The sequence below is a fragment of the Sander vitreus genome, chromosome 14 (genome assembly GCF_031162955.1).
Source record: "Sander vitreus isolate 19-12246 chromosome 14, sanVit1, whole genome shotgun sequence".
Classification (NCBI taxonomy): Eukaryota; Metazoa; Chordata; class Actinopteri; order Perciformes; family Percidae; genus Sander; species Sander vitreus.
Window position 1 is genome coordinate 13,503,805 of NC_135868.1, and position 27,467 is coordinate 13,531,271.

The following is a 27,467-nucleotide window of genomic DNA, read 5'->3' on the forward strand; positions in this document are numbered from 1 at the left end:
TGGTATCTATCTCGTGAACACCTTTACACAATTACACATTCACAATCACCGACCCGACTCTTAGCAAACAAGATTGCGCTTGCTTTAGAAAGTTAACTAGTCGCAAGTTTGCGGTAAAATGCAGTTGGGTTATCGAGGTCAAAACACTATACAGCAGCTGTGAATCAAATAAACGTATAATAAATAATTTTATGTCATTTCTTACTCTGACACCCCCCCACCCCGCCACAAATTGCTTTCGAATCTGTGGGAAACACTGGACATGCATTTTTGTTTTGCTTTTCTCTCCATTGTACCGAACTCGTACTGAACCGTGATGTCTGAACCGAGGTATGAACCGAACCGTGACTTCTGTGTACCGTTCCACCCCTACTGTCTGTATCTCTGAACTTTCAGTTCATCATCACTCCTGCCTTGATTCTCACATTCTGTCTCAGTCTTTCATTGTCTGCCTTTCTCTGAATGATTGTAATTCACTCTTTCATCTCTCTGTTTCTTAATTGCTGTCTCTCATCCACTCTCTGTGTCTCTCTTTTCACAATATTAATTCAACCCCTCCCCGCCCCCCACCCCACCCACCCACCCCATCTGTTTCTCTCTCAATCCTTCCTATACATGTCATTAATTCAGTACTGATAACCAGCTCTGTTCTTTTCAGCTCAGCCAGGCACAGATTATAATTATAATCATAACAATAACTTTAACAGTGCAGTACAATATTCAAGAGTCAAATCCCCTGGTGAAATATATCTCTTGAGACTTTGGAGCTCCTGTTCTTTGTGTCATATTGTGGCCACTGTAGCCCATAAAGATTATTTCTGCATGCATTAATACACCTGGGGCTGGCGTTAATTGATTTTTTTCCTCCTCATTTTAGAGTGGTCTGTTCAGTCTTATGAGAGAAAATGTGCTCCGTTTCACACCATATGCAATGACCTATCCATTACAATGAGCAAATTTAAATACTAACCACCTATCAGTGCTTGATGAAGGCAAACTCTACTTCTACTTCAGAAACTGCCATATGAACAATGCAATGGGTTTCACATCTAGTTACATTACTTAACATGAAGTCATAATCCATGTAAAATATAACTGGGTGAATCAGCTTTTACTCATAAAATATGTTACTTAGAAACATAGGCTACAGATATTTCAAGTGAGTGGTTGACATAATCTTTGTAACAATGATAGTGTATGTATGAGTAGTGCGCATATACTGTATACTATGAACCAACCTTGGCAGTAGATACTTTGACATACTGTCTGTATTGTTCTTTCTTTAATAATGGGGGAAATTAATGTTCGTAGAAATGAGTCATAACTGAGAGCAGTGTTCTTCATATTCATTAACATTTTTTACAAATATTTTGTGAAAGTGCTAACTCAATTTTTTTTCTATAGTCTGATGTCAATAAGCCTTTTGTTGGCTCTGTAACCACTTGGAAGTACAAAGATGTGTATACCTACCGTTCATAAATATTCATAGGAGACTTAACATAATATGAGCAAGGCACGCACAAACACTTATGGCAGTTGGCACTTGTCGTGAAACCTTAAGCTTGTCATTTCAAATCTGAGTGTGGCAATAAACAAGGCAAGTGTGTGTGTGTGTGTGCGTGTGTGTGTGTGTGTGCGTGTGTGTGTGTGTGTTAAGAAGTAATGCTTTCCAAAAAAACTGTGAGGCTCATAGTCATAATCTTGGCAACAGCAAGATGTGCCTTTGTGATTAAAGCAGCAACACTTTGGCAATTCTTTGGGTACTGTTACAGCATCAGAGTTTAACAAACATTTTTGTGCAGTACCGCTTCAATATATGTCTAGGTTACACTAGTCTGGATCAGCGGAAGTACATTTCCAGGATAATTGCCTGACATGTCCCTCACGTTCCGCTCTCTGTGTGTTGCTGTTCTCAAACTCTGTTTGCTTCGTAAAACAACAACAAACTTCGAGCTCGGAAGCTACACACTAAAAATGGCAGGTTATGAAGAAAATTTGGATTGTGCAACAAGGCAGGCCTGCTTGTTTGTTTTTTTACAAGGTAAATGTTTACAGCATTTACTGTCTAACTGGACGTTTTGGGACCGTTTGGAGAGGATTGCTGTGTTAAAGCAAATTATGTTTAACCATGTATCCAGCTAATTAAATAGCTAACGTAACTGTATTGTGTGAAAAGTTAACTTTGTGGAGTGCTAATGTTCCACCAAAACGTTAGCACAAAAAAAATAATTCCCGAGACCATTTTGCAGAGCCACCGTTGCTGCGTCCAGAGCTTAGCGCCGCCCAAGACGATTGTGATTGGTTTAAAGAAATGCAACCAACCCAGGGCATTTTTTTTTCTCCTATCCCATCCCAGATACAAATCCAAATAAATGGTCTTTGATTATGTGTGCTAAACCTGGTTGTGCATCGTCCTGATGAGAGCCACTTAGCCTTGAACATGGCTGGATGTTCTTAACCCTGTTTGTTTTGGATAGCCGGCTAATGAGAACCAGGGCGGCGTAACAAGTCAGCCAATATACCTTGGGTGACTCTCATGTCTGGTAATATTGACAGTCCTTTGTGTTTGTGTGTGTGTGTGTGTGTGTGTGTGTGTGTTCCAGTAATTCCAGTGGTTAAGCTGGTAATCCCCTCAAGCTGCCCATTAGCACACACACACACACACACACACACACACACACACACACACACACACACACACACACACACACAGCTCCTCCAGGGCAGTCACCAAGGTGTTGGGAAGACTGTTCCTCAGGGAGGGATCACTATGATCAGCCACAGAGCTGGCCCACTGTCCCTGGAGGGAGGAATGGAGACACTGCCTGGCAATACATACAGATTAAACAGAGGGAGGCAGAGGGGGAGATGAAGAGAGAGAGAGTGGGATGGTGAGAGGGAGAGAGGATGACAGGAGGGGAGAAGAGGAAAGGAGAAAACCAAGTATGTAGGATGAACAGGGGGGGAGGAACATACTATATCTACATACTACATATAAAAAAACAAGGATTCTTCTCGCTGAATTGGCCTCTGCATTGAATTTTGTTATCTAGAGAATGTAAAGCTTTGGGATACCTTCCCCTCCAGTATTTGACAACACCACCAGATTTCTGCTATGGCTGGCTTTTTGTTGTTGTCTTGTACTGAACAGTTTTTTCCCCATTTCTGTGTATCCCCTGTTATTGTTTCTGGTTGTTTCTGTCTCTGAAATGGCATCAGCTGATCTGTGCAGCACTGTTTCCTTTGAGTTAGTATCCTCAAACAGATGATTCACCTGAGCCACAAATCTTTTTTTCTTGAAATGCCATTTTCCCTTACTCGGGTTGATGTGATAATCTGTGTTTGGACTCTTGACGCCTGTCAGTGATAAAAAATAAGCACTCTTTGTTATTTCTGTAACACACCTTGTGTTGCTGTAGTCTCGTAGCCACATACTGTCCCTCTGGAGGTTAGCAGTGAACTGTGTGGGCTGGATAAGACAGGCTTCTCTCATTATATGAAGACAACCTATTGTGAGTCATTCAGGTCTCTACATTTTAGTTACTCTACATTGACGTGGGATGCCAGAGGAATCGTTCCCTTTAGTATGTCACATAACACAAACAGAAAGACACAGCAACAGTGACTCATTCACACCGTGGGTACGTTGTTTCTGTTTTCCCACACATTTTTTCTGTCTCCACTGCCACTTCTAGACAGAATGTTACAGATGGTGTTCTCACTTGGTTCACCTCTGCTTCATTTAAACTTCTCTTGTGTTAGTGTGTCTATGCTTGTGTGCCTGCAATATCCTGTCTCTTCTTTATACATATTTGCGTTGTCTTGTACATATTTACAGTGCAAAAAAGTCGTATGGACCAAAGAATTTCTTGATCTCTTGTGTACTTTAATCATTTACAAACCAGGTATTATTTTGTTGTCCAGGGCTATTCAGCCACTTGCTATATAGAGTTTTTTTCTAGCCAAAAACCCAAGCAAAGTTTACAGAAGGTAATTTTACTTACTAGCATTCCTTTAGACAGAAATGAAATACTATTAGGTGATAATCACCTGTTAGTTTCTGTAAATGGAATGAGTCTGATAATACACAAAAAAATTAAGGGTTAATTTTCACATACTGTATTTTAAACAAGATATACACTGCCTTTCCATGTGATTTATATTAGGGCTGCAACTAACGATTATTTTAATAATCGATGAATCTGTCGATTATTTTTTCGATTAATCGATGAATCGGATAAAAAAGAAACAAAAGCATTAATTTACATCAGCTCAATACATACTTGCATACATGTTTTAGTTAATAGTTGTGTAAAGGTAAGTAACCAAAGAGCAGATACAGACAAGACACACACACACACACACACACACACACACACACACACACACACACACACACACAAAGCTTATTCATTAAATTATTACATCATCATATTACTTACTATCATTGTAGTAAGTGCAAGTTAAGTTCATTTGTACACCACATTTAAACACAGCTTAAGATGACCAAGTGCTATAAAAGAACTTTAAAATGAAATTAAAAAGTACAACACACACAAATATATTTGTCAACAATAACTGATACGGGACAAAGCACAGAATATATACATGACAATAGATTGAAAAATTAATGGGCCAAAAAAGGCGAGTGAATAAAAACGTGTCTTTAGTCTTGCCTGCTTTTATTAACGAGCTAACGCTAGCTTGTCATGCTTGTCAAGCTGGATAACGAGTAAACTTCCTCACTTCAAAACGGAACAAAAGTAGGATTCTGTAGTGACTTTACCCTGCTGTTGAACTCCCTTCCTCCTCATCAAGGACTCCAACATGTTTACGTTTTAGGTGCTGAATCATCACCGTGGTGCGCCTGTGCCATGCCATGTCGCTTGTGCTTATCTTGCAATTAACACGTTTTCGATTTATTTAGTGTGAAATGCTCCCACACCTTGGATGACTTAGGTCGTACTGATTTCTCTGCCTCCGCCGTGTGTTTCAGAACAACGTTACGGGTCTCTCCGGTCTCTCTCCGTATTTCCTCTACCCCCGCTCTGCTCTTTTTTTCTTTTCTTTCGCGCTGCGCTGCTCCGCTCCGCGCTCGACTCAATTTTTTTTTTATCTCTGCGACTGAGTGGCGTAATAGTTGCACGACACAACGAATCGATAATGAAATTCGTTGACAACTTTTTTAATAATCAAATTTTATCGATTCGTTGTTGCAGCCGTAGTTTATATAGCTGTCTCAGACTCTACATTTCATCACCTTTTTTTAACAGTTTGTATTACATCAAGGAGCAGACATATTTTCTGTGTCTCTCTGGACACGTGTATAATTTTGAGTTCATTTAATTAGTAAGTATACGTGACACTGAAGCCCTGGATATGCTATTTGATTTCATTTTATATTTCTTTGGCCTATCATGCACTGTATGCCGGGCTGTCAATGTAGAATCTTGAGTTACAGTAGTTTGTGCCATCCTGTCTGTATTCTGTGTACTTTATCATTGGACTCATATGCCTAACAATTTGGAAACTATCGAACTTCCCTAGAGGCTCAGATTTAGTGCAGATCCAGGTAATTGGCTGGCTGTGACCCTGTATTACTGTACAGTGCTGCTGATCACTGCTTACAGTGACAATGTCATCCATGACAGCCTAAACTGCAGTTTGGCTTAGATATGCTAAGGACAGAAAAAGGAAACAGTATGTTTGTGGATTCAGGTAGCACTGGGATCTGTTATCTTCATGTACCCCTTTCATACAGTAGACATACAAATAACATGGATTTACTTTGAATGCTTGTTCAACCCGAGTTTGAACCATTCACCAGTAACAGCAGTCAAAGGTTGCCAACATTCACAGACTCAATTGCAGTTCTATACACCTCATTTTTAAATCACATGAAATAAAGTGAAGTTGCAGTTCTGTCATGCTCACCCACTCAATTATATTGTCCTGCTCTTTATATTTCTCTCTCTTCTTTTGTTCTTAATCTCAGCTCTTTCTTTAGGAAGTCGATTAAATCATTATTTTAAGGTCAATGTCATTATATTGAGTCTACGTACCTTATAAAGGCGCCTGTTCACTAAAGCTGGGCAGTGTCCAACCCCTGCTCAACCCAGAAGGACAGTGTGGACACAGGTTGGCTGATGCACTTTGACCCATTCAGTGAGACCACCAATGGAGATTTAACCAATGTTACTGTTTCAGTCTGAATGGGTTACATTTTAAAAAAAAAAGAAGAAAATTATCATTACAGCCTTTGTTTAAGACAATACTAATAGACTTCTAATTCTTTGTAGGTGGGGACCAACGACAGGTGATGACTGGTACCTCACCACATGGTTGCGTGATGTCAAATTCGAAAGGATATGGCTTAGGCAGTGCAGAGCTGTGACACTGGTCATCTTAACAGGGTCTAGGGTTTTTAGAACTTCACTCAAACTAAAGTCAAGATATTGTGGCCTCCACTGCTTTTTGATTTTGATCATTCTTTTTTTTAATGTCTCTCACAAGTACTTTAACTCGTACTATGCAAAATGAAATGGATCCATCCCCACCTATCTTCCCACTTGTCTTACAGAAATTAGAAGTTTGTAAACAACCATAGTAAAGTTCACAGCATTATTCTTAATGGTCACTTATGTCAACATCTTCCTCCCCATCTTGCCCCGATATACAGTACACAATACGTTTAGCGATACTCTGCTGTAAAGCCATTTTGGTAAAACATTTCACTACCTTGTAAAATTACATTTAATATAGACATTTGGTTAATTGCTTGTGTGTGGACACAAACATGTAGATGGACATGTTTAAAGACTCCATGTATGGCGTCTAGTAACTGTCAATCTTTAGTCCGGAGGGAGAATCAGAGAATAGAGCAGAGACGGACCGACATAAGGAGACATAAAGGCCCAGAGACGGGGAGTGTGAGAACAATGTGTTTCTCTCTGCTCTATTGCTCTCTCTATTATCCTTCAAGACAGAAATACAAGAATTTCATTAAAAGACTATGTAGTGACCTTAACACACATGCACATGCGTGAACACACAGTGTTGATGTATCAATTAATCACTGTCTGTCATTTGACCATTATAGCCTGTGTATCCTCACTGGACCATGGGAATTATATACAGTTTGTGTGTGTGTGTGTGTGTGTGTGTAAAATGTCATTATACTCTATAATGACCATTTGTTATTCCCAGCTCTTAAAATGGTGTAAGCTCCAACAGGCTAATAGGTCTTTTTTGTGTGGTTTTGTGTGCGTTCACGTGTGTGTTTGTCCAAGTCATTAGTATGCAGTACTGTGTACTAGCCTTGCGTTATTAAACATTAAAACTAGATGACCTGAGCCCTGGGGCTAAAACCAACACAGTAGGAAACATTCAGGGAAACACACACATACAGTGGCAACCTCAAGACACTTACACACTAAGAGGCATTAAAATGTCCATCGGAGGCTAAAGCCATTTTAGAGTTGATTTTTTTTTTAAGTAGCGATTTTTAATGAAGAATGTCTTTTGTTTTCACACAATAGCATAATAAATTCACTGACTCTGGTCTGCCTAGTGCTATTGATGTCATGGTCTGCACAGGAACTGAACAAATTCACTGGCTTTGTGCCATAAACCCATTTCACTTACCATTTTGTGAGGATAAAGTCTTATTTATTTAGTGTGCTACAGTACATGCAAATGCTTTAACTCAATTGTTGTATGTTTAAGAGTTTATACTAATACATTTACAAGTGGTGCGACTTGCGGTTATATATATATATATTTTTTTTTTTGAAGACTCAGTTAAGGCGGCATGCGCGTGTTGTTAAGACGGCCGCCTAAACTGCAAAGCACTGTGTTAGTTAGGGCCCGAGCGCCGACAGCGGCAAAGGCCCTATTGAAACTGAAGGAATGATTATTCCTTCTTTCTTACGGCAAATGAATCGCCTTTTTGAGGGGCTTAACATACTCAAAAACTCACCAAAATTGGCGGTTGCATCCAGCGTACGTATTTTAAGGGTTTCGAGAATAGACGCACAAAAATGGCTCGCTAGCACCCCCTACAAAATAAAATAAATTCAGCCCCTGCAGTACGTTTAACGTAGACTAACGTAACTTGGTACACATATGTAGCAAGTCAAAACGTACAAAATAAAAGCTCAGGGGACATACCCTAAACCTAACAGGAAGTCCGCCATTTTGAATTGAAAGTTCGAAATTAGTGCGATTTTGGCCATTTCCACATGTCGTACTTTAACGAACTCCTAGAGATTTCATCCGCTCAACTTCAAATTTGGTCTGTGCCATCTTAAGATCTTAGTGATGAAAAGTTATTAAAAGAAAAACTTTTCGTCATAGGGCATGGCCGTGGCGGGGCGGCCATTTTGTGCGTTTCGCCATCGAAACAGGAAGTGGGTGTAACTTGAGTGTACATTGTCCAATTGGCTCGAACCTTTTCAGGATTCGTAAGTGTCCAACCATGGATGTATTAAGAGAACTGGAAACAGTGTTCAGCGGGAAGCCCCGTACATTCCAATGAGAGTGCTCAAAAGCGCATAAAGCAAACATGGAGCTCGGATCTTCCGCGTTGACTGGCCCATGACATCACAATAGACATGCGCACTATCAACAGATTGTTTGTATTGTCGTAGCAACATGCTCGTTCATGAGCTTCTCTCTCGTGTCTCTTAGAAGTGGCGAACTCGTAAACATGTCGTGCTACTAGCTAGCTACTAGCTAATGCTAGCTACTAAGGTTAGCCTGCAGTTTCGTGAACAGAGTAATAACATCCATGGCTTCAACTTGACGTACCCCAAAAAAAATTATTCGCTGAAATATAGAAGTTTCTTTCGCCATGCAAAGTCTATGTGAAAAGTCTTTCTGGGCCATGGGGTGCAGTTCCACCCTTATCTGCTAAGCCCATGGTGGCTTTTAGACATGGCGCTCTTCCTGGGGGCTTGTGTCCAACCCTGAGGACATATAAAGGCAGATATTTACTCAAAGTCATAGCGCCCCCTAGTGGCAACAGGAAGTAGGCCTAAAAGTCAAGGTGCTATACTTTAACAAACTCCTCCTAGAGATTTCATCAGATCAATTTCAAATTTGGTCTGTGTCATCTAAAGACCTTAACGATGAAAAGTTATTAAAAGCAAAACTTTTCGTCCAATGGTGTGGGCGTGGTGTGGCGGCCATTTTGAGCATTTATCGATGTACGAAGAAGTTGTAACTTTATTGTACATTGTCCAATTTGGCCGAAATTTCTCACGATTGACAAGGGTCCAGCCCTGAGGAGATTTATAGGCGATAATAACGATAACGATAATATTGTCGTTCTGAAATCACTTTCATCTAATATAATGATAATGGCATAATAATGCAGGTATACCTTTTCAAAGATCCATATACAATCCAATACATTTTTATTTCTTAAGAATATTTAACACTGGAACTGGAAGACTTTTAAATATCCACAATATGTCTTTGATCTCCTTTAGTATGTCGTCTTTCACGCTGTTGTACAGTTGTGGAATTTCCGTTTGTGACACGTATGTTCTCCCAGGCAATTCGTACTGGCTGTTAAATGTTTGCAGCATTCCTCGAGTGTTTGTGCGATAGACTACAGACTCTGTACTACATTTAACAATTACAAAACAAAATATTACATTTAAATAATATATAATTAATACATTATATCTATCTATATCTATGTGGCTATCTGCCACATGGCGAGTAAATGTTTGTACCAAAATAGTTCTGTTTTTCAGTCTTCATTTTGGCAAAGGTGCAACTATACTTTGTTCTGCTCCTCTGCAGTTCGGAGCTTCACACACACACACACACACACACACACACACACACACACACACACACACACACACACACAGGCGCACAAACAGACGCCAGCCACCATGTCACGTCTATTTATTGATAGCTAGCGTTTACTTCAGGCTAATTCATTAGCTAGTAAGTGTCGATTTTTGACAAGCAGGTAACGGAGTCTCAGTTCACCCTCTGGGAGCCTCTGACACACTGACAGCTGTAGGCTTGTACCGGTTAATGCTCTGTGCATTGTCGGACACAGCAACTTTCCTGAAACCGCTTGCGAGACTGACAAGTCCAGAGCATCCCGTGGCGTTTATGTCCGAGCCTGTCTCCACCGCCTCCACCTGCAGATTGTCAACTGTGTGGTTTGAAATGAAAGGGAGAAAACAGGACGTAGAGTAACATGGCGGATATCGCTCATATACTTCTTTTTTTGACGGCGTCTTAACTGCAAAGTGCTGTGGGAAACCCTGCTCCAACTCTCAACCCAACTAGCGTTCTCTGTCTCTCTCTCTCTCTCTCCGCCAGGAGTCCCGCCTCCACACAAAGACCATGCGACTGACAAGAGGGTTCACTCCTCGTTACGCTAAGGAACCGAGAGTGGTCATCCAGTCTCTTTGGTAGAGAGAGAGAGGGAGACAAGGAAAACAAACAAGCATGCAAATGGAAATTATCGTGCCCGGAAAAATTTCATTTTTTTTATCGTGCGATTAATTGATTTATTGACTATCGCGACAGGCCTACTCAAGACATCCATTTCACTCTAGTGCTGCTTTCTGCAGACTGGAGTGTCAGTCCATCGCTAAGTCTTCTAATTTATGATACATAACTGGGCATGTCAAGTGCAACTTTCTCTGCTCTCTAATTGCATATGTGCTTTAAAGGCATACTTTGTAACTTTTCCCTCTTCGGTCCACCTACAGGTTGTCTCATTGGAACTACAGCTCGCACAGCTGTAGTTCCAATGAGACAACCTGTAGGGGGACCGAAGAGGGAAAAGTTACATACTATGCCTTTAAAGGTGGAGTCTGCGATTCTAATTCAATACACTTTTTGTCAAATTCAGCAAATATCTCCTCACGGTCTGCTCAGCTGTCCGTTCTGTGTGTGTGTGCTAAACAAAACCTGGACTTCATACACAGTCCTGGCTCTGTAAATGGGAAATAAACAAAGTGGCTCGGACCAAGCCACACTATTTTGTTCGTGCTTGTGCACAGGACAGGGGAAAGGCCATGGATGTACAGTATAAGAGAAAGGCAGTGGGTCCGAGAGGGACGGTAAATTTGGCACATTAACATTCTGAAGGAGCACTGATAGGAGGGGTGTATTTGTTTGGGTGTTGATATATCAGGGCTCGACAGGAACTGTTGCCCAGTTTCCCTTGGCAGCCAGATTGAGTCAATTGGCAACCATTTTGTGGCCTCTGGTTGCCCCCTTTTGGCAACCACTTGTTCAATATTTGTGTGTTTTTAAATATAAAAACAAATCAAAACTTACAAAACTGGAATATCTTATTTCAAAAGAAGTCAATATTTTAGTTTAAACACTACGTTCGTTCTGTGTTCGCAACACATTTCAGCTGTTATGCGACCGATTTCTACACATGTGCGTTTGCCTTTAAAAAACATACAAGCAATGTATTTTTCTGTACACATTAACAGCGCATGTTAAAATCCGGTGCTAATATGGCACCGGTGCCCAGTATCTACCGGACGGAATAGCAACGCGGATTTCGGTGCCTCATTACGGTGCCACCTAAATATCTGTGCTGCTCTCTGATGCTCCGAAACAGACGTTACAGGCAACAGAAACATCGCTGCATGCGACGCTAGTAAACACTCATAACACGTTACACTTGGCAGCAGGTAATGTTAGCCTACCATTAGCTACAGTAATAACTGGATTAAACACAGTTAAAATGCTGACAGTTAAACAGTGTAGTGTGACTGTATTTCACTGTAGAGGATTCCAACAGCAGGACGTACAACCGTCTGCCGCTAAAGCTATGAATGAGCTAAAAGACACCAACTAGCACTGGTCACTGCTGTTGTCGGAAAAACCACACAGACGGGACTAAATGTTGCGTTTACTTAAAACTGGTAAACCTCGTGGTGCATTCAAAGTTATTGTAAAATGCCCTTTTCTCATCTGTTTTTGATCCGTGACTCAAAACGGTGATCTGATCCGTGAGTTTTGTGATCCGTTGCAACCCTATTTGAGAGGGATGGGAAATTAAATTGCAAGCCCTTATCTCATTGTTTCATTATTAAAATGTGTGGTATAACGTTAGTTACATAAAAAATTAATTGCCCAAAATATATGCAGTTTAAAACAACCGTATTGTCAATTTCGGCAACCAAAAGCTGATGCCTGGTTGCCAAGCCGACATCCACTTTAAAAAGTTAGCCTTGAGCCCTGTATACATATATTATTACGCCAAACTTGTGTGTGTCCCAGCATCATTAATGGTTGTGGTTGGTAATGTGGTGCAGGTAAAGATGAGAAAAGCTGCAAAGCATTCCACAGTACTGTGAAAGAGAGACTCCTTGCACATCTTCTATATGCTATATCCATATTTGTTGAATCAAGCTTTTGGTGGACTGCCAAATTAATTAACAGTCATTTTGTGCACATATATTGAAAGGCTCAAAAAAGGGGGAACTAGTTATAAAGGAACTTTAGCTATGGTAGAATCTGTTAGATTACTGCTTTAAGGCACATTTTTGTCTCATAATGCAAATTTTGGCTTATTTAACTTGCTGTAAGTGTAAATCTTTTTCTTATTTTCTGAAAATATAATTGATTTTAGTTTAAGAGACACAGCAACACAGCGGTGTGGATAATATGCCTGTGATTTTGTTTGAAATTTGGATTTGTGTTATTTCACATAAACACGAAAAATGGGCCAAAAGCCTTCAGGCAACAAGCCATGTTAACATGCAACCATTCACTTAGTGCATGCATGTACATCTGAGTGTTTGCCAACATTTTTGTGCTGCTTCTGTGTGTAGGTTTGTGTGTGTGCGCATGAGTCTACTGTTTGGCCTCTGTGACACTTTGTGTTGTGTGGTTGTTTGTTGCCTCGAACAAGTCAAAGAGGTAGTTATTACCGCAGGCAAGGGTATACACGTTAGTATAGACACTTATACAAAGGAATACAATGTTGTTTATTGCAGTAAACATTAAAAATAGATAAACAGTGGGACCACTAGCTGACCTCTGCTATCTAACAACACAACAAAATGTATCAATATTAATTTAATCTCTCGCTAACAAGTGCCTCACTGTAAAGAAACCATTTTACAGGAGTTGCCCAGCAGGCTAGAGCTCACTTTCAATTCAGTCTAGCATGATTTAATTAATCACATTGCACATGACTACATTATTGTTAGAGGGGTAAAGAAGACTGGTACCCAAAAGTAGAATCTAAAGGTAGGAAAAATATATTTAATTTGTTTATTAATTTGCCTGGAAGGCATGCCACTGAACAAAAATGGCTAGCAGGTTCAACGTTTGCAACAGAAATACAATTACAGATAACTAGAAGGCTGCACCGCTAAGGTATCCTAATGATCTGACCTAGGATAAGTAAAATGTTCTATCTACTACACAGTATATTATAGTACATAGCCATCGGAAGGTGATTTCTTGCATAAATAGTCGGGTGATTCACTTATTCAGTTTGAATATTGCCAAGACACAAGTCCATCATACATACAGTCGATCATACATTTGCAAGCAATTAAATGATTAATCTTAGGTAACTGTAGTAAACAATTGTAAACATGTCTTGAAAAATGTAATTGAAAAAAATTGGTAGAGAATGTGTACCTGCTCTGATGTTGGTCTCAACCTCTGCGGTTTAGTGTGTGTGTGTGTGTGTGTGTGTGTGTGTGTGTGTGTGTGTTTGTGTGTGTGTGTCCCATCATATTTCTCCCTCTGTCTCTTACCATCCCATCCTCTCTTTCCTTCTAGTCTCCTTCATCCATATATCTCTCCATTGACTGTCCCTTTAAGGTGCTGTCAGCCCTGACACCTCCCCTTTAAATGCCAGCAGACCCATGCAATCTGTCCCTGCCTATCTACCAAATACAGGTGTGTGCACTTGCATGCACACACAACATTTGTGTGCATCCCACAATAATGTGAGTCCCTTCCAGTATATGCATTTGTTTGTTCGCCCCTTTCTATGTATGCATGTCTGACTTAATAGTAAGTGATGAGGTAGCCAGCAGCCTAAACAAGCTTTAGCCCAGGGGGGCAGCACTCACTATCTATCTAACTGCCAGAGAGAGAGAGAGAGAGAGAGAGAGAGAGAGAGAGAGAGATTCACAAAGAACATTTAATAGTGGAAGCAACCACTCCTTTTTCAACAGTATATATATATATATATATACACACACACACAGGATACTATTTACTGTTACCATTGAGAGTATCATGAAGAAAGCCAAGTTCAAGTATATTGTGTGGCATAGTGTATAGGAAAGTGACAAGTGAAAGATTCCTGTGCATGAGTAATAGGGCTGGGACGATATGCTTTTGTCCTTATTCAATTCCTTCACGATACATGGGTGGCGAGTCGATTTGTATTGCGATTTTCATTTATTGCAATTCTAGAAGTATTGCAATTCGATAGTATTGAGTATTGTGATTTTCTTCTTTTAAAAAAAAAAGAGATGAATAAAACACTTCTAGAGACAATATATCATGATACATTTCTTAAAACTAATTGTTTTCTAATAAGAATTCACATCACCAGTCAGTCACAACTGACAAGTACATAACGTGTGTTTTCTGCATTTTCTACTCTCGGTCTGTTTTGCTGGAAACGGATATGATGTAGTTGCTGTTAGCAGTACAGTATAGACAGAAAATATGTAGGTGAGCCATAATTAAAATATTGATTCTAGGGAAAAGAATCCATTTTGAAAATTGTCGCAAAATAAAATCACGGAGCATACGTGACTCGATTTGGTTCCCACCTCTAATGAGTAATATATTCTTCAAGCCTATTTGCTACATACATCTGTGAAATTATTACTATATATATATATATATATATATATAATATAAAGGAGCATAAAACGACTGTTGGCGACATTTAAGAACGGCTTGTTTATTGCTAAGGCCATATGGTCAAAATGAAATGATGCAATAATTTCACATTTACAAGGGTTGGGTATTGTTTGTTTTCCGATACCGGTGCTGAAACGATACTTTTAAAAAGATTGCAATATATAGAAAAAGGAGCACAAAACGACTGTTGGTGACATTTAAGAACTGCTTGTTCATTGCTAAGGCCATATGGTCAGAATTAAATGATTTATTATCATTTAAATCAATTGCGGCTGTAAAAAAAAAACGTCTGAGAAACTCAAACTGTTGTTGCAAAGTACCCTCCTGCCATCAAATCTAAAATTGTATCGTCACCTTAAAATCGAAAGTCAGGTCAAATTGTGGATTCAAGATAAGATGGAGATGGGCGTAAAGTGTGTCACACTCTAAACACTAGTTTGAGAACTCTCTTTTGGCCTACTGTCCACACTAAGCTTTCTCTATTGCAATTTAATCCAGCAATCCTCAATTACTCTCTAGCAGCAAGGCAATGGGCGTAGTGCACAAAAGACACCACTCCATGCTTCATACTACTCCACTGCTAGCAAAACCTCCTTTCAGTGAATTTGCGACTTTCTGCTAGTCGGTTAATACAGAAGTCAGCCCGCTACAATAATCAATGCTCTTTACAATGGCAACACTATATATGAAACTACTCTCATTCTATTGTTGACAAAAAGTTAATATTATCAATTATTTTTATCCTAAACATACATGAAGTACATACAGTTTTTTTTTTTTTTCACATTTTACAAAATTTGCATGCAAAAGAACACCAGAGAAGCCAGTATTCTGTTCCACAATTATGGATTGGGCCTTTAATGTGCATCAGTTCATGTCACTCCGAGTCTCTGCATGTTTGTCTTAGAACCTCTGGGTGTTGACAGGGAGGTTAATCCACAATTCAACCCCAGTCAGAGTGTCTCTCCTCAAGGGTGCACAGAGAGCAGCGATGGCCCCTGTCCCGTCACCTCCAAAACTCTGGGACGAGAACCCCCCCCCCTCCTCCACAATGCACCACAAAAGGCCTTATCGTTGCTGTGCATCACAGCACTGCTGAGGGAATGGATGTTTGCACTGCTGGGTGCCAATAAGCAACAGAGTGTGACACACACACACACACACACACACACACACACACACACACACACACACACACACACACACACATGGTCAGCACATGCATGTAAGCAGGTTAGTGCACACTTCTGTTATATGGCAAGATAAAAGGAAAGACTGCACAGTTTTTAGATTTTATGAACACATACGCAGGCACACATCCACATTGGTTAGCATGCATACAGATTGACAGACAAAGCCATGCTAGCCGCACTGAGTGCTATCCGTTGGAAATAGTTTTTCGCCCATTCTGACCCTCAGTCTGGTTTCGCTGAGAGTGTGTGTCCGTGTGCATTCAAGCATATGTGTATGAGGGATGATGACATTTACTCTGAATCAATGTCTCTGTGTTCATCTTTTGTGTGTTTTAAGATTTGAGATGTTTAAAGACACTGATTCTGAATATTTGTTCTGGGATTCAGTGTCATGGTTAAATAATTTAGTTTTACTTTGCCTCAACAGATATGATATGGTGCATTGCATCAATTACACACAGTGATTCCCTCTCACTCTCTTTTGGGTGGATTAGGTGTTTTGTTTAGCTTATCATACATTTTAGAGACTTTAGAGAGCTAACATCTCTTTCTGTCTTTTACTTACGTCCTCTCTCCCTCTCTCTCTGTCTCTGTGAAGAGTGGAGCCAGTCAATGAGTGGGGTGTAGGGGTGACCTGGCCAGGGGCCTTTTTGTGTTTATGTGTATCTGTATCTTGTGAATTTACGTGTGTATGACTAATTTAATGGATAGCATGTCCCCACGGTCAAGGACCTCCCTACACACAGATACACAGGCACACTGAAATACACACACAGTTCAGGGTGGGTAGGGAATGACTGATTTACAAGACACACCAGTGACTATTGACCACATGTACTGTAAACTGAAAAATGACTCTGTGTGTGTGTGTGTGTGTGTGTCACTCAGGCTAGCGTTGGTAATCAATCATTCACTACAGACCCTGAACTTTGGACACGAGTAGAGGAAATAAATCTACTGACATGAAGTGGAAGAGAGGGTAGGAGGAGAAAATAAGGAGGCGAGGAGAGATGGCTTATTTTTTTTCCACTAAAGAGGACAATGCTCTTTTCATGCCAATTTGAATATTTAACTAATACTAAGCAACATGTAACCAGTATTTTGTAGGTTTAATGTATTAAAGGACTAGATACATTTGAAGTATTGATGTGCTTTTTCCTTTTTTTATTTACTGTATGATCCTTTATAGTTAATACCTGAAAAAGTCCCTTTGAATAAACAGAGAAGGTTTAGTGTCAGTGATACAACACGAGTGCAGGAGCTATGACACGTGACTCCTTCATTTACAATGTTCCAAATTAAATTAATCGACAAAATATATTTTAGTGACGAAGATAATCACAGTTTAAGTGCTTCAGTGAATTTTGATTACCTTCACTTTTATTAATTTAAGTGTAATATAATTTCAAAGTTTAATCTTAGATCCATGTTCTCAGTCTGAACTTTCTTAGTTTCGTTAGTTGTGGTGATGGCCATGTATAAATGTCTGATTTGACAGATGCACTTCATTCTCTTACTCCTGCATCATGGGTTGATTAAACACAGTCTGCATGGCTGTTAAATGGATCAGATGTGACAGGTTGGAATGTCATTTAGAAGAAGTTACAGTTTCACTTATCTAGTACATTTGAGAAAATGAGTGCCACAGCGAGTGGTCCACCATGACTTTAAAAGTATCCTCATTATCCTTTGTCTTTATCTTTGCCTAACTGTAACTCAATATATTAAAATACAGTTAAATATATATAAGTATAAGTTGTAAGTAAGTACATTTTATTTATACAGCGCTTTTCACAGACAAGGTCACAAAGTGCTTTACAATGTGCATAAACAATAAAAACATGGTAAAAATAGTCAATAGAATAAAATACAAATACAACAGAAACAATTATCAAATAAATTAAAGACATAGGCTACCCAAAAGCTAGCCTGAACAAGTGAGTCTTCACTTGTCCCTTAAAACAGTCCACATTCTCAGCAAACCTAATGCTGGTGGTACAGCACAGTATCATCTATATATGGACACATTAAAAATGTTCACAGGTTTTAAAGAAAACAGATTAAGTGGTGAATAATAAATAAATAATAATTAAAGTCGCTATATGCAACTTTCAGTTTGTGTTGATTCTAGCGGCCACTTTGGACAGGTAGTGTTACCACACCTGCTTTTTTTTTTTTACTGTGCTGTATTACCCACTCTGTTACCAAGTTAGTGTTAGCGGGAGGTCATATATGTTGCGATGAATGTTTTGCTCAGACAGAAATTTACTATAAGACAGGGGTCTTCAACGTTTTTTAAGCCAAGGACCCCTTAACTGAAAGAGAGACGGAGCAGGGACCCACTACTACATATATTGTATAAAATTAAGTTGCATATAAAACTGGACCTACAATAACGTGTAGGGCAGCCTAAAGCCTTTATGAAAATGAGCATAATATGAGCACTTTAAGCATGTCATCACAGGGTTTGTTTCAGTAAAGCAGGTAACCAGCAAGAAACATTTCAGGTTAACTACAACAACAACAACAGTTTAGTTAATTAATTTTGTGTAATTAATAATGCTAGACAATTTGACCAAAACAAGATGAAAATGATCTCAATACAATAATGTGATGGACTCTATATGCAATATAAAAATGATGAGGTACTTTGCCATATGACATAGGGTACAAGTAAGTGTATTAAAACAAGATTTCTCCTAATTCCTTCTAAATTTATTTGCAGATCTAATTTCTGCAGGCATTAAAAAAGTGAAATTGTGTAATGACTCATTATTTTGAGTCATAGTTATTAATATAATTACCTCCAAACACAGAGCAAAGAATGCTGCCCCCTCATACACTTCACTTTGTCTATTTCTCCTTCTCTATCTGCAGTGCGTGTTTGCTATGTAAAGGTTCAGCCATGAGCTATGTCAATTTCTTCCCAGTTTTGTCGTTTATTTGAGGTATTATTTTCGATTTCGTCACGTCTCTGCTAAATTAACTATTTTGTGTCTCCGATACACTATATTCATGGACAAAAGGCACAAGAATAGATCCTCTAACCCAAGTAGTATCATTTAAAAAAATTAAAAAAGTCCAAAGACAGATTTAAGACACAAGGATATCAAACGCACTGATTTATGTTTGCTCTGAGTGAGAATACAAGCAGAGAAAGTATAAAGAAAGGCAGTGGGCTTTATAGGGGTACATGTAGAAAGCTGCCTCATGGGAAAAAGAGACAAGTGGAAAGAAAGTAAAAGGCCAGTAAATTGACACAGTTACTGTTCTCCCAACGGAAATAGTCAGGAGGGAGGAAAAGAAAAGATGGATGGAGTAACATGAGGAGATTCAGAGCATTTTGGTTTGTGGGGTCAGGTCTTGGGTCAGTATCAGCTCAATAAATTACACACAGACAAACTAAAATATACGTTCACACAGCCACAGATGTACACACTTCCTCTAGCTCAGAGACAAACATGCCCAGTGGTCTCTCTGTACTGCTACTTTGGTGGTTAGGGACTGGTAGCTACACATACTGACACTAGCTGAGGGGAAATAAACAGCCCTAATACTGAGCTCCTATCCTTATTCGTTTTGATGAGACAAAAATGTGAATTGGAACCCAATTCTGTTTTCCATTTAACGCGTACTTTGGCCTCGAGGTGGGTGACATCAACTGAGATCAAGTCGCTCAACAATAAATATCTCTGTAACACATAAATGTGTTTTAAGGTACTTTATACAGTATATCAGATTACACCAGCAGTATTGCAGAGCAGCCTGATCTACCTAAGATCTGATTTAAATGTCTGTCACTCTGTTTATATAGCCCTGTATTTGACTATTGTGTTATTGATTGCTGCGATCTGTCCCTCTGAAATACATTTGACTCGCTATTGATGACTACTCTTTGTTACTTACTTGCCTCAATTGTTCAATTGTCTAATAGTAAGAACTTTGTGGGGTTGTGAGGACATTTTGGCTGATCGTTACAGTGAATAAAAGCTGATTGTAGATTTAAAGAATAGATCTATTTGTGTTTAGGTTAAGGTGCTGGGTAAGGCATGTAGTAGTTACTATTAAGGTTGTAATAAGCCATGAGCGAATAATAGCACCATAACCTCCTTTCCTCAAGTCAACATGTGTAAACATCTGTATCTCTTTTTTATCCAATGACCATCCTAAAAATTATTCAGGAACAGCTACATTATGCATGTTTTAAAAGGGTTCATTTGATTTGGTACACACTATTGATCTACAAAGGTAAAAAAAAAAACTTGGTTAGGAAAGATGCAATGCCTAGTTCAGATGTAGGTTTAGTATGTTGTTCAACGTTAATTTGACCACTGCAATACAAGCGTACCCTACCCAAACCAGCCCAACCAGCCAAAACCTTCTAAAGACTATTTCTGTTGGTCCCCCTTCTATGGATTAAGATAGTATTACTATATATTTTATTATAGCTAATATGCTTCTGCTTCTGGACAATGTGATTATACCAGAGTATAGTTGCCGTCAGGAAAGTGAAGTGAAGTAAACTCTAATCTACATGAACATACATGAAACTGGTTAATTTCATGTCCAGGCAGAAAACTCACACAGCTCCCATGAATATCTACCCCGAGCATAAGAGAGTGCATGCTCTGTAGGCCCGTATAAGATGACTCGTTGATGTGATTAAACTATGCAGTTCACATCAGATATGATTAGATGCAAGCCACTGTTTTTCAACATGACACAAAACCTCAACTGTGCACCACTTGTCTTATTTTGTCCATCCTTCTTTCTTTTCTTTTCTTTTTTTTTATACAGTTTATCTTTGTCAACCCATTCTCTTCTTTCATGGCAGTAATAACAATGAAAAATCTCTTTTCCCTCTTGGCAATAAAGAAACCATCAGATACAAGGGAAGGAGAGAAAAACAGAAAGAGAAACAGGGAGGGGGGGTGGTCTGACAATCGCATTAGGCAGACTGCATGGTTGCTTTTTTGGAGAAAATGAAGAGAATGGTGTGTGTGTGTGTGTGTGTGTGTGTGTGTGTGTGTGTGTGTGTGTTTTTGTGTGTGTGTGTGTGTGAGAGCAGAGAAAGCACTCTGCTGATATTAGCTAGTTCTTCATTCACTTGATAATGTGATTTCACTCTATACACCACACACACACACACACACACACACACACACACACACACACACACACACACACACACACACGCATGCATACACAAGCGCACACACAGTCCCACAAGAATAGACCTTGAATGTTCCATCTCTCTTTCCGTTTCTGTAAAATAATTTTGGTTTTACCTCATAAATCTCAAAACACATAAATCCAGAGATAAATTGTTACACAGGAAATGGAGTACGCAGGGTGTGTATGTGTGAAGCATTGCTGCCTCTGACAATAGTAGTTATACTACTAACATTACATTAACTACTACATATACTACTACTAACAATAGTTTACTGTAAAAGTAGTTGTTTGGTCCAACTATAGAGACAACACCTTTGGACTGTACACTGTGTGCCACTATAAATTAGCAAGCGCACACAGTCCCACAAGAATAGACCTTGAATGTCAGACACCCTCTGTTCCATCTCTCTTTTCGTTTCTGTAAAATAATGTTGGTTTTACCTCATAAATCTCAAAACACATACACTGTGTGCCACTATGTTAAATTAGTTTCTATGTCACCAAGATGCTGTGTGGGAATGGTTCTACACTAATATTTCCATTCATAATACTGCTTTACTACCTCTTTCTTTACAAGTGTTTGACTCTGCTTTCAGGATTGCCAGATTGCAGGAATGGCATATATTGCTATGCATCTAAAGCATTATGTCTTGGTGCTATAGTAGTGTTTACAGTAGCACAGCTGAAAGATTTGCATGTGAACGTGCAGAGATCATTCGCTGAGGAGGTTAAGCGTCGTGACACCCTGTGCTTTGTTACACGCACATCATGGCTAATGTGCTTACTGTATGTCTTCACATAGGAAACATTGTAAGGGCAGATAAAAGATGGGAAGGGGAAAGGAAGCCAAGAAGGGCAGTGAAATAATAGAAAGGAAAGCAAATTGTTAAGCATAAAGAGCGAGAGGAAGATATATTTAAAGAGTGGAGGAGAGACTGACCAAAAATAGGACGGCTGCTGAGACAGAGAAATACAGAGAAGATATAGATTAGCAACAGAAGAAGAGATTAAAGAGATGGTTGGGTGCTTTTAAGGAAGAAGCCACCATGTGTACTTTGAGTGGTATTGGACTAGATGAGAGCGATCGAAGAAATAGAAAAGGAGTACATTTGCTTGGAAGCGGGAATCAAGATGCGAGGATGGGCCAACTAAAAGAGACAGGAAACTGAAAACAAGGCAAAGCAAATTGACAGGAGAGACAGAAGCATGTTATAAGGGTGAAGCACAGTTTAGATGAGCTGGAAGGTGGACAGAATGATTAGAGAAAAGTGCATGTACAGTAGAGGAACAAATTCAAGTTAACTACTGCAGAAAAATGGGAGGAAGGATGGGAAAATGGGAACAACAGATGAGAAATGGAGAAATAAAAAGTTGAAAAGAGAGGTTAGGATGGGGAGAAAATGAATACAATATAAAAGGAGGCGGTGAGAGGATGAAAGAAATAGAGGATGGAGAGATGAGAGAAGAATATATGAAGTAGGCCCATAATGGAGGATAAAAGCAAGGTAGGAGGCAGAAGAAGAGGATGAAAGAAGGGTTGAGAGAGGTCAGGTTCTTAAGGGAAAAACAGTTGGTTGTGGTTGTTTTTCTGATAAATTAAAACGTAGAGACGGAAAGAAAGTTGAGTGCAAGGATGGGACTGAATAGAATTACAATAAGTCGCTGCAACACTATCATAACTGGAGACGCATGTTATGCTAAAATGTTAAGGTTTCCTTGACAGACGTAATATTTCTTGCAACAATCACATTGGTGAGTAAGAGATTACTTTCAACTGGGGATGCCCCGATTGATTGCCCGCGGATTATTATCGGCCGATATGGCTCATTGACAATCGGTATCGGCAAAAAACATGATCGGGGCATCTCTACTTCAACAACTCGCAGGAACAACTACTGCTAGGAGGACATTGAATTTTTCTGCTATGTCAAGTATTTTTTGTTAGTGTTGTTGTTATTTTTTTTCCTTTATATTATGAAAGATAAGGCAGGCAGCACAATGAGTGGGGAAGAAGAAAAAATTACAACAGTAAGGTACACACAGTTCTGAAGTATCACAAATTGCACTCTGTCTGGGATGGAGGGGAGACAATCGATAAAGATAGACAGATGACAGACGGAGAAGGTCTGTGTAGGGTAAAGAAGAGGGATGAAAGTAAATGTAGGTAAGAAAAGAAAGGTGATATAGGAAAGGGAAATGAAAAAGATCAAAGACAGAAAGTAGAAATTAGAGGACATCGGTGAAAAGTAAAGGATAGAGTGATGAGGAAGTTAAAAAAGGTGGAGAGAGGAAGAAGAGAGATTTAGGTGGGTAAATGTCACAGAGAGAAGAGCAGAGGGGAAGACAAAAAAAGTTGGGAGGAAGTGTGTAAGGGCGGTTAAAGTAAAGAGGGAAGAAAAAGAAGTTAGGCGACTTGCTGCTAGAGGAAAGGCTTGTGCGAGTGGATTGAGGGAAGAGGAAGAGAAGGAGAGATGAAAGAGAAAGGGAGGAAATGGAAGGAGGGGGTGGGGGGCGAAATAAAAGAGAGAATGGTAGCTGCAGGACAAGAAAAAAGTGTGTTGCAGTGGAAGAAAGGTTTGGCTCTTGTCCATACCTGGAAAAAAAGCTGGCCTTCCATTCCTCCTTTTCTCTTCTTCCTCATTAAATTCAAGGGATCTAAAAGCTGAAGGCACACCTGCACAGCTGTGTGTAAGCATTGAAAGACACTCAAACATGTGGAGTACAGATATATGTTTGTTTTTGTTTTTTTATACACAAACCCATTTCAAAATTACTGGTTAGCTGACCAAGGCTCACTTTTCTGTTGGTACACTTTCATCTTGTGGCTTGGTTTATTTAAAAACCCTTATCAAGTCGTGGGCTTTAGTGCAGCCCTTTCTATTTTCAAATAATGAAGAGTTGCCTGTGTTCTGCTGCAGAGACTCTGTGACAGGCAGTGGTACTGGTATGAGCAAACATCAAAGATAGGAGTGTAATCAAACTGGCAAAGTATCACGATGTATGTCTCACCTGGCACACAGCCATTGTAGTTTATAAGGAATTTCTTTGAAAAAAACTTTTGGATTACATCCAAAAGCCAACAACAGAACCCATATCAGTTTTCTATAGCCTAATAAAAACCTATAAGGGGCATGGAATTGTATGAGTTACTAGACCAGGGATAGAGTTTAAAATAAATGATCACAGGGTAGTCAACAAAATGCACTTCATTTTGTGTTTACCTGATGAATGTGTCTGTTTTTAACACATCAGTATGCTAATCTCTTTGTTGCTATAGGTTGACACACTGTGGGGCCTTGTGTGTTGTCAACAATAGAGGGGCTATTCTTTTTCCTGAACATTTAATGTGTCTGGTTATTTGCTCATAATGTCAACCAATTTTTCTCTGGTTTTCTACAGGCTAACAGGCTTCCAGGTTCCTCCCCCTGTCACCAGTACAGGAAATGTCTTCTCTTTGAGGTTGACCAGTGACTTTGCGGTCTCTGCACATGGCTTCAAACTCAACTATGAAGGTCGGACAGTGTCTGCATGTGTTTGTGTGTGTGTGGTGGTATGTCATAATGTGTGGACTGTGCTTCAATGGTAACATCCATAGTTCAGAAAATGAACAATGTATATAACAACCACTAGCTACTTACTAAATGTCAGTTACAAGTCCATAGCTCACACATGACTGTGGGTGTGAGCCATGTTAAGAAAGAAAGATGAGCATTCAGACAGCAAAGGCTCCCTTGGTAACCCCCTTATTTTTAAGTGCAGAAGTAATTGAACAGGTGCACTGTGTTGTTTCCCTGAAGCAACCCGTGTTGATTTTTGCTATACACATTATACTTAGCTAAAGCAAAATACCACATATAACATTTAACACACAAGGGTATATGTTTTTTCTTTTGGTAGCAGTCCGTAAGATTTCAGTTCTGAGGGCTATTTTCACAAAACCAAGATAAGGGATTAAGCCAGGATTTCCCAGTTGTCCGGGCTCAATTTAGCCTTGACTTGGTTTCACAAAAGCAGAGGCACCTAAGTCACCATGGAGATTTATTCTTTACAGCTAGCCTGCTCCTGACCAGGCTAACAGCCAGGATTTATTAATCCTGGAGCTTTTTCTGTTCACTCAGCAGTGGTTTTACCTTATTGTTATCAGCCTGCATTAAAATACATCATGTGCATTGCTGTTCATTTAAGTACTGTTATTTAAAGTTGTGATCATTCTATTTTATAATTATTCATGTGACAGTCATTGTTACTGTTATATTGCTATATGAAGACTGCTGTTCATATTGTTAGAAGTTTAGTGAATATATTATGGAGATAATTAGAAAAGGCTGATAAAGTTGCCAAATGTGTTTTAAATGGAGTCAGTTACTAAGGGCAATATATAAAGTGCTGTACATGTGTGTTTCTATACCAATGGACCAGTGGACCAATGCACCTTCAATTATTTTAGTTTTGTTTTTGTATTCTTTAACAATAAATGATTCAGTAAATTGGCATTCTTAGCACACAATTTGTGTTGTCCAGTAAACTGGGAATATAATTTGGGAGGATTGTACATTTATAAAAACCTATCCTAATTGTACAGCCCTCCTTAATTATAGTCTTAGTTCACTGAACCAATAACTATACATGTATAGTGTAGACTACTTTACATTCATGTAACAACAGGGAGAGGACACCCCAATGGTTTTTGACCTTATATTTTGCTGGGGGGAAATAACTGATGAATATACTCTGTTACAGTCATGTTTTTGTCTGTTTCATTATCTTTATAGTTTATAGATTTTAGAGTCCAATTTCTTCAGTGTCTTGATTTTCTATGTCCATATATAAGAGGGAGCAAGGCATATAATATGTAAAAAAGGAAACTTGGCCTCTATAAAAAAAAAAAAAAAAAAAAACTGAGAAAAAGCGTGGCAGATAATAGCGGCCTGACTCAATAATAGTCTAAAAATATACATTTATGAACTACTGCTCTTAACTGAAACCATTCAATGAGTCACTTGTCATTTTCAAAAACAAACAGCAACACTTTGCATTAAAAGCGAGCAGTGGAAGTTAATATGACTTAGGAAATTTATATTTTAGCCCATGAGAGAGAGGGAGGAACAGAGTGAAAGAGATATTTACGCATCATATTCTAGCCTAGAAAATTGATCTTCATGGTAAATTTCCTGAGGAACATTATCTTCTGCTTACTTTTAAGGCAAAGAGTACAACTGTTAATTTGTGCAAATGATTAGTAGCATAATCCTTGAATGGAATGATTATGACGGTTTCAATTCAGAGCAGTGGTCAGTAAATGTATATTTTTAGGCTAATTACGCATTCAGTCGGTCCGTGATCGTCTGCTACGCTTTCTCTCGATGTTTCATTACAGTGGCCGTGTTTCTTTTTTTTTGTGTTTCACATTATTATACTTCCACAAGAATCTGCTGCTCACTCTGTATAAAGTACGAACAAGCATATTCTCCATTTTAGCATCACCTAGTCGCTCCTCCTCAGCCAGATTTGGCCTTCGTGAAACGCACCAAGCCAGGATGCTCAGATTAGACTAGGTCAAGCCTCGCTTTATCAGTTATCCTGGATTTATATATTCTGCTTTTGTGAAACAGCCCCCTGGACAGTTCGTAATACTGCAAACATCTAAATATTGTAACAGTTTCATCAGAGGGCTACAGGCTCAATTAACATTGTGTTACCTCCTTCTGTGATTGATAGTGACTTAACAGACATTTATTTAAATGTCAAATCTTCTAGATTACATCTTTAAATCCCCCTATTTAGCGTTTGTGAGCAGTATACTGTACATATTTGATAAATGGGTTGTAGTGTTAATGACTGTACAGTATATAACAATATTTAGTCAACAGTATTGCCATTAATTGTGTGTTCATATATGCTTACATACACTTTATAGTTATAGTACAGTATAGTGTCTTTGTTGCAGACAGAGTACATGATTTCTATTCAATTCAATTCCTTTGAAAGGCCACTCAGATTCAGACAGTTTTCAAAGGGAACTGCCATGTTCTAAATTCAATCCACACTTTTTGACACCTTTCCACTCAGCACAGGAAAGGACTCCCTAATGGACGACAAGTTCATTCCTTTTCAACATGGCAGGCTGTCAAATCCAGAAAGAGAGAGTGGAAGTCATGGGCAGAGCGTGACACAAAATGAGCGCAAACTAAAGGCTCTCTC

At 39.1% G+C, this 27,467-nt stretch overlaps 1 protein-coding gene across 1 annotated transcript in view; it reads left to right on the forward strand.

The window, feature by feature from the left end:
• Positions 1–27,467, forward strand: part of csmd3b (CUB and Sushi multiple domains 3b) — a 397,291-nt gene that overhangs the window by 106,342 nt on the left and 263,482 nt on the right. The window contains exon 3 of the mRNA XM_078268303.1: positions 24,666–24,778. Coding sequence (XP_078124429.1) covers positions 24,666–24,778 — 113 coding nt within the window. The remainder of the gene's footprint in view (positions 1–24,665; positions 24,779–27,467) is intronic.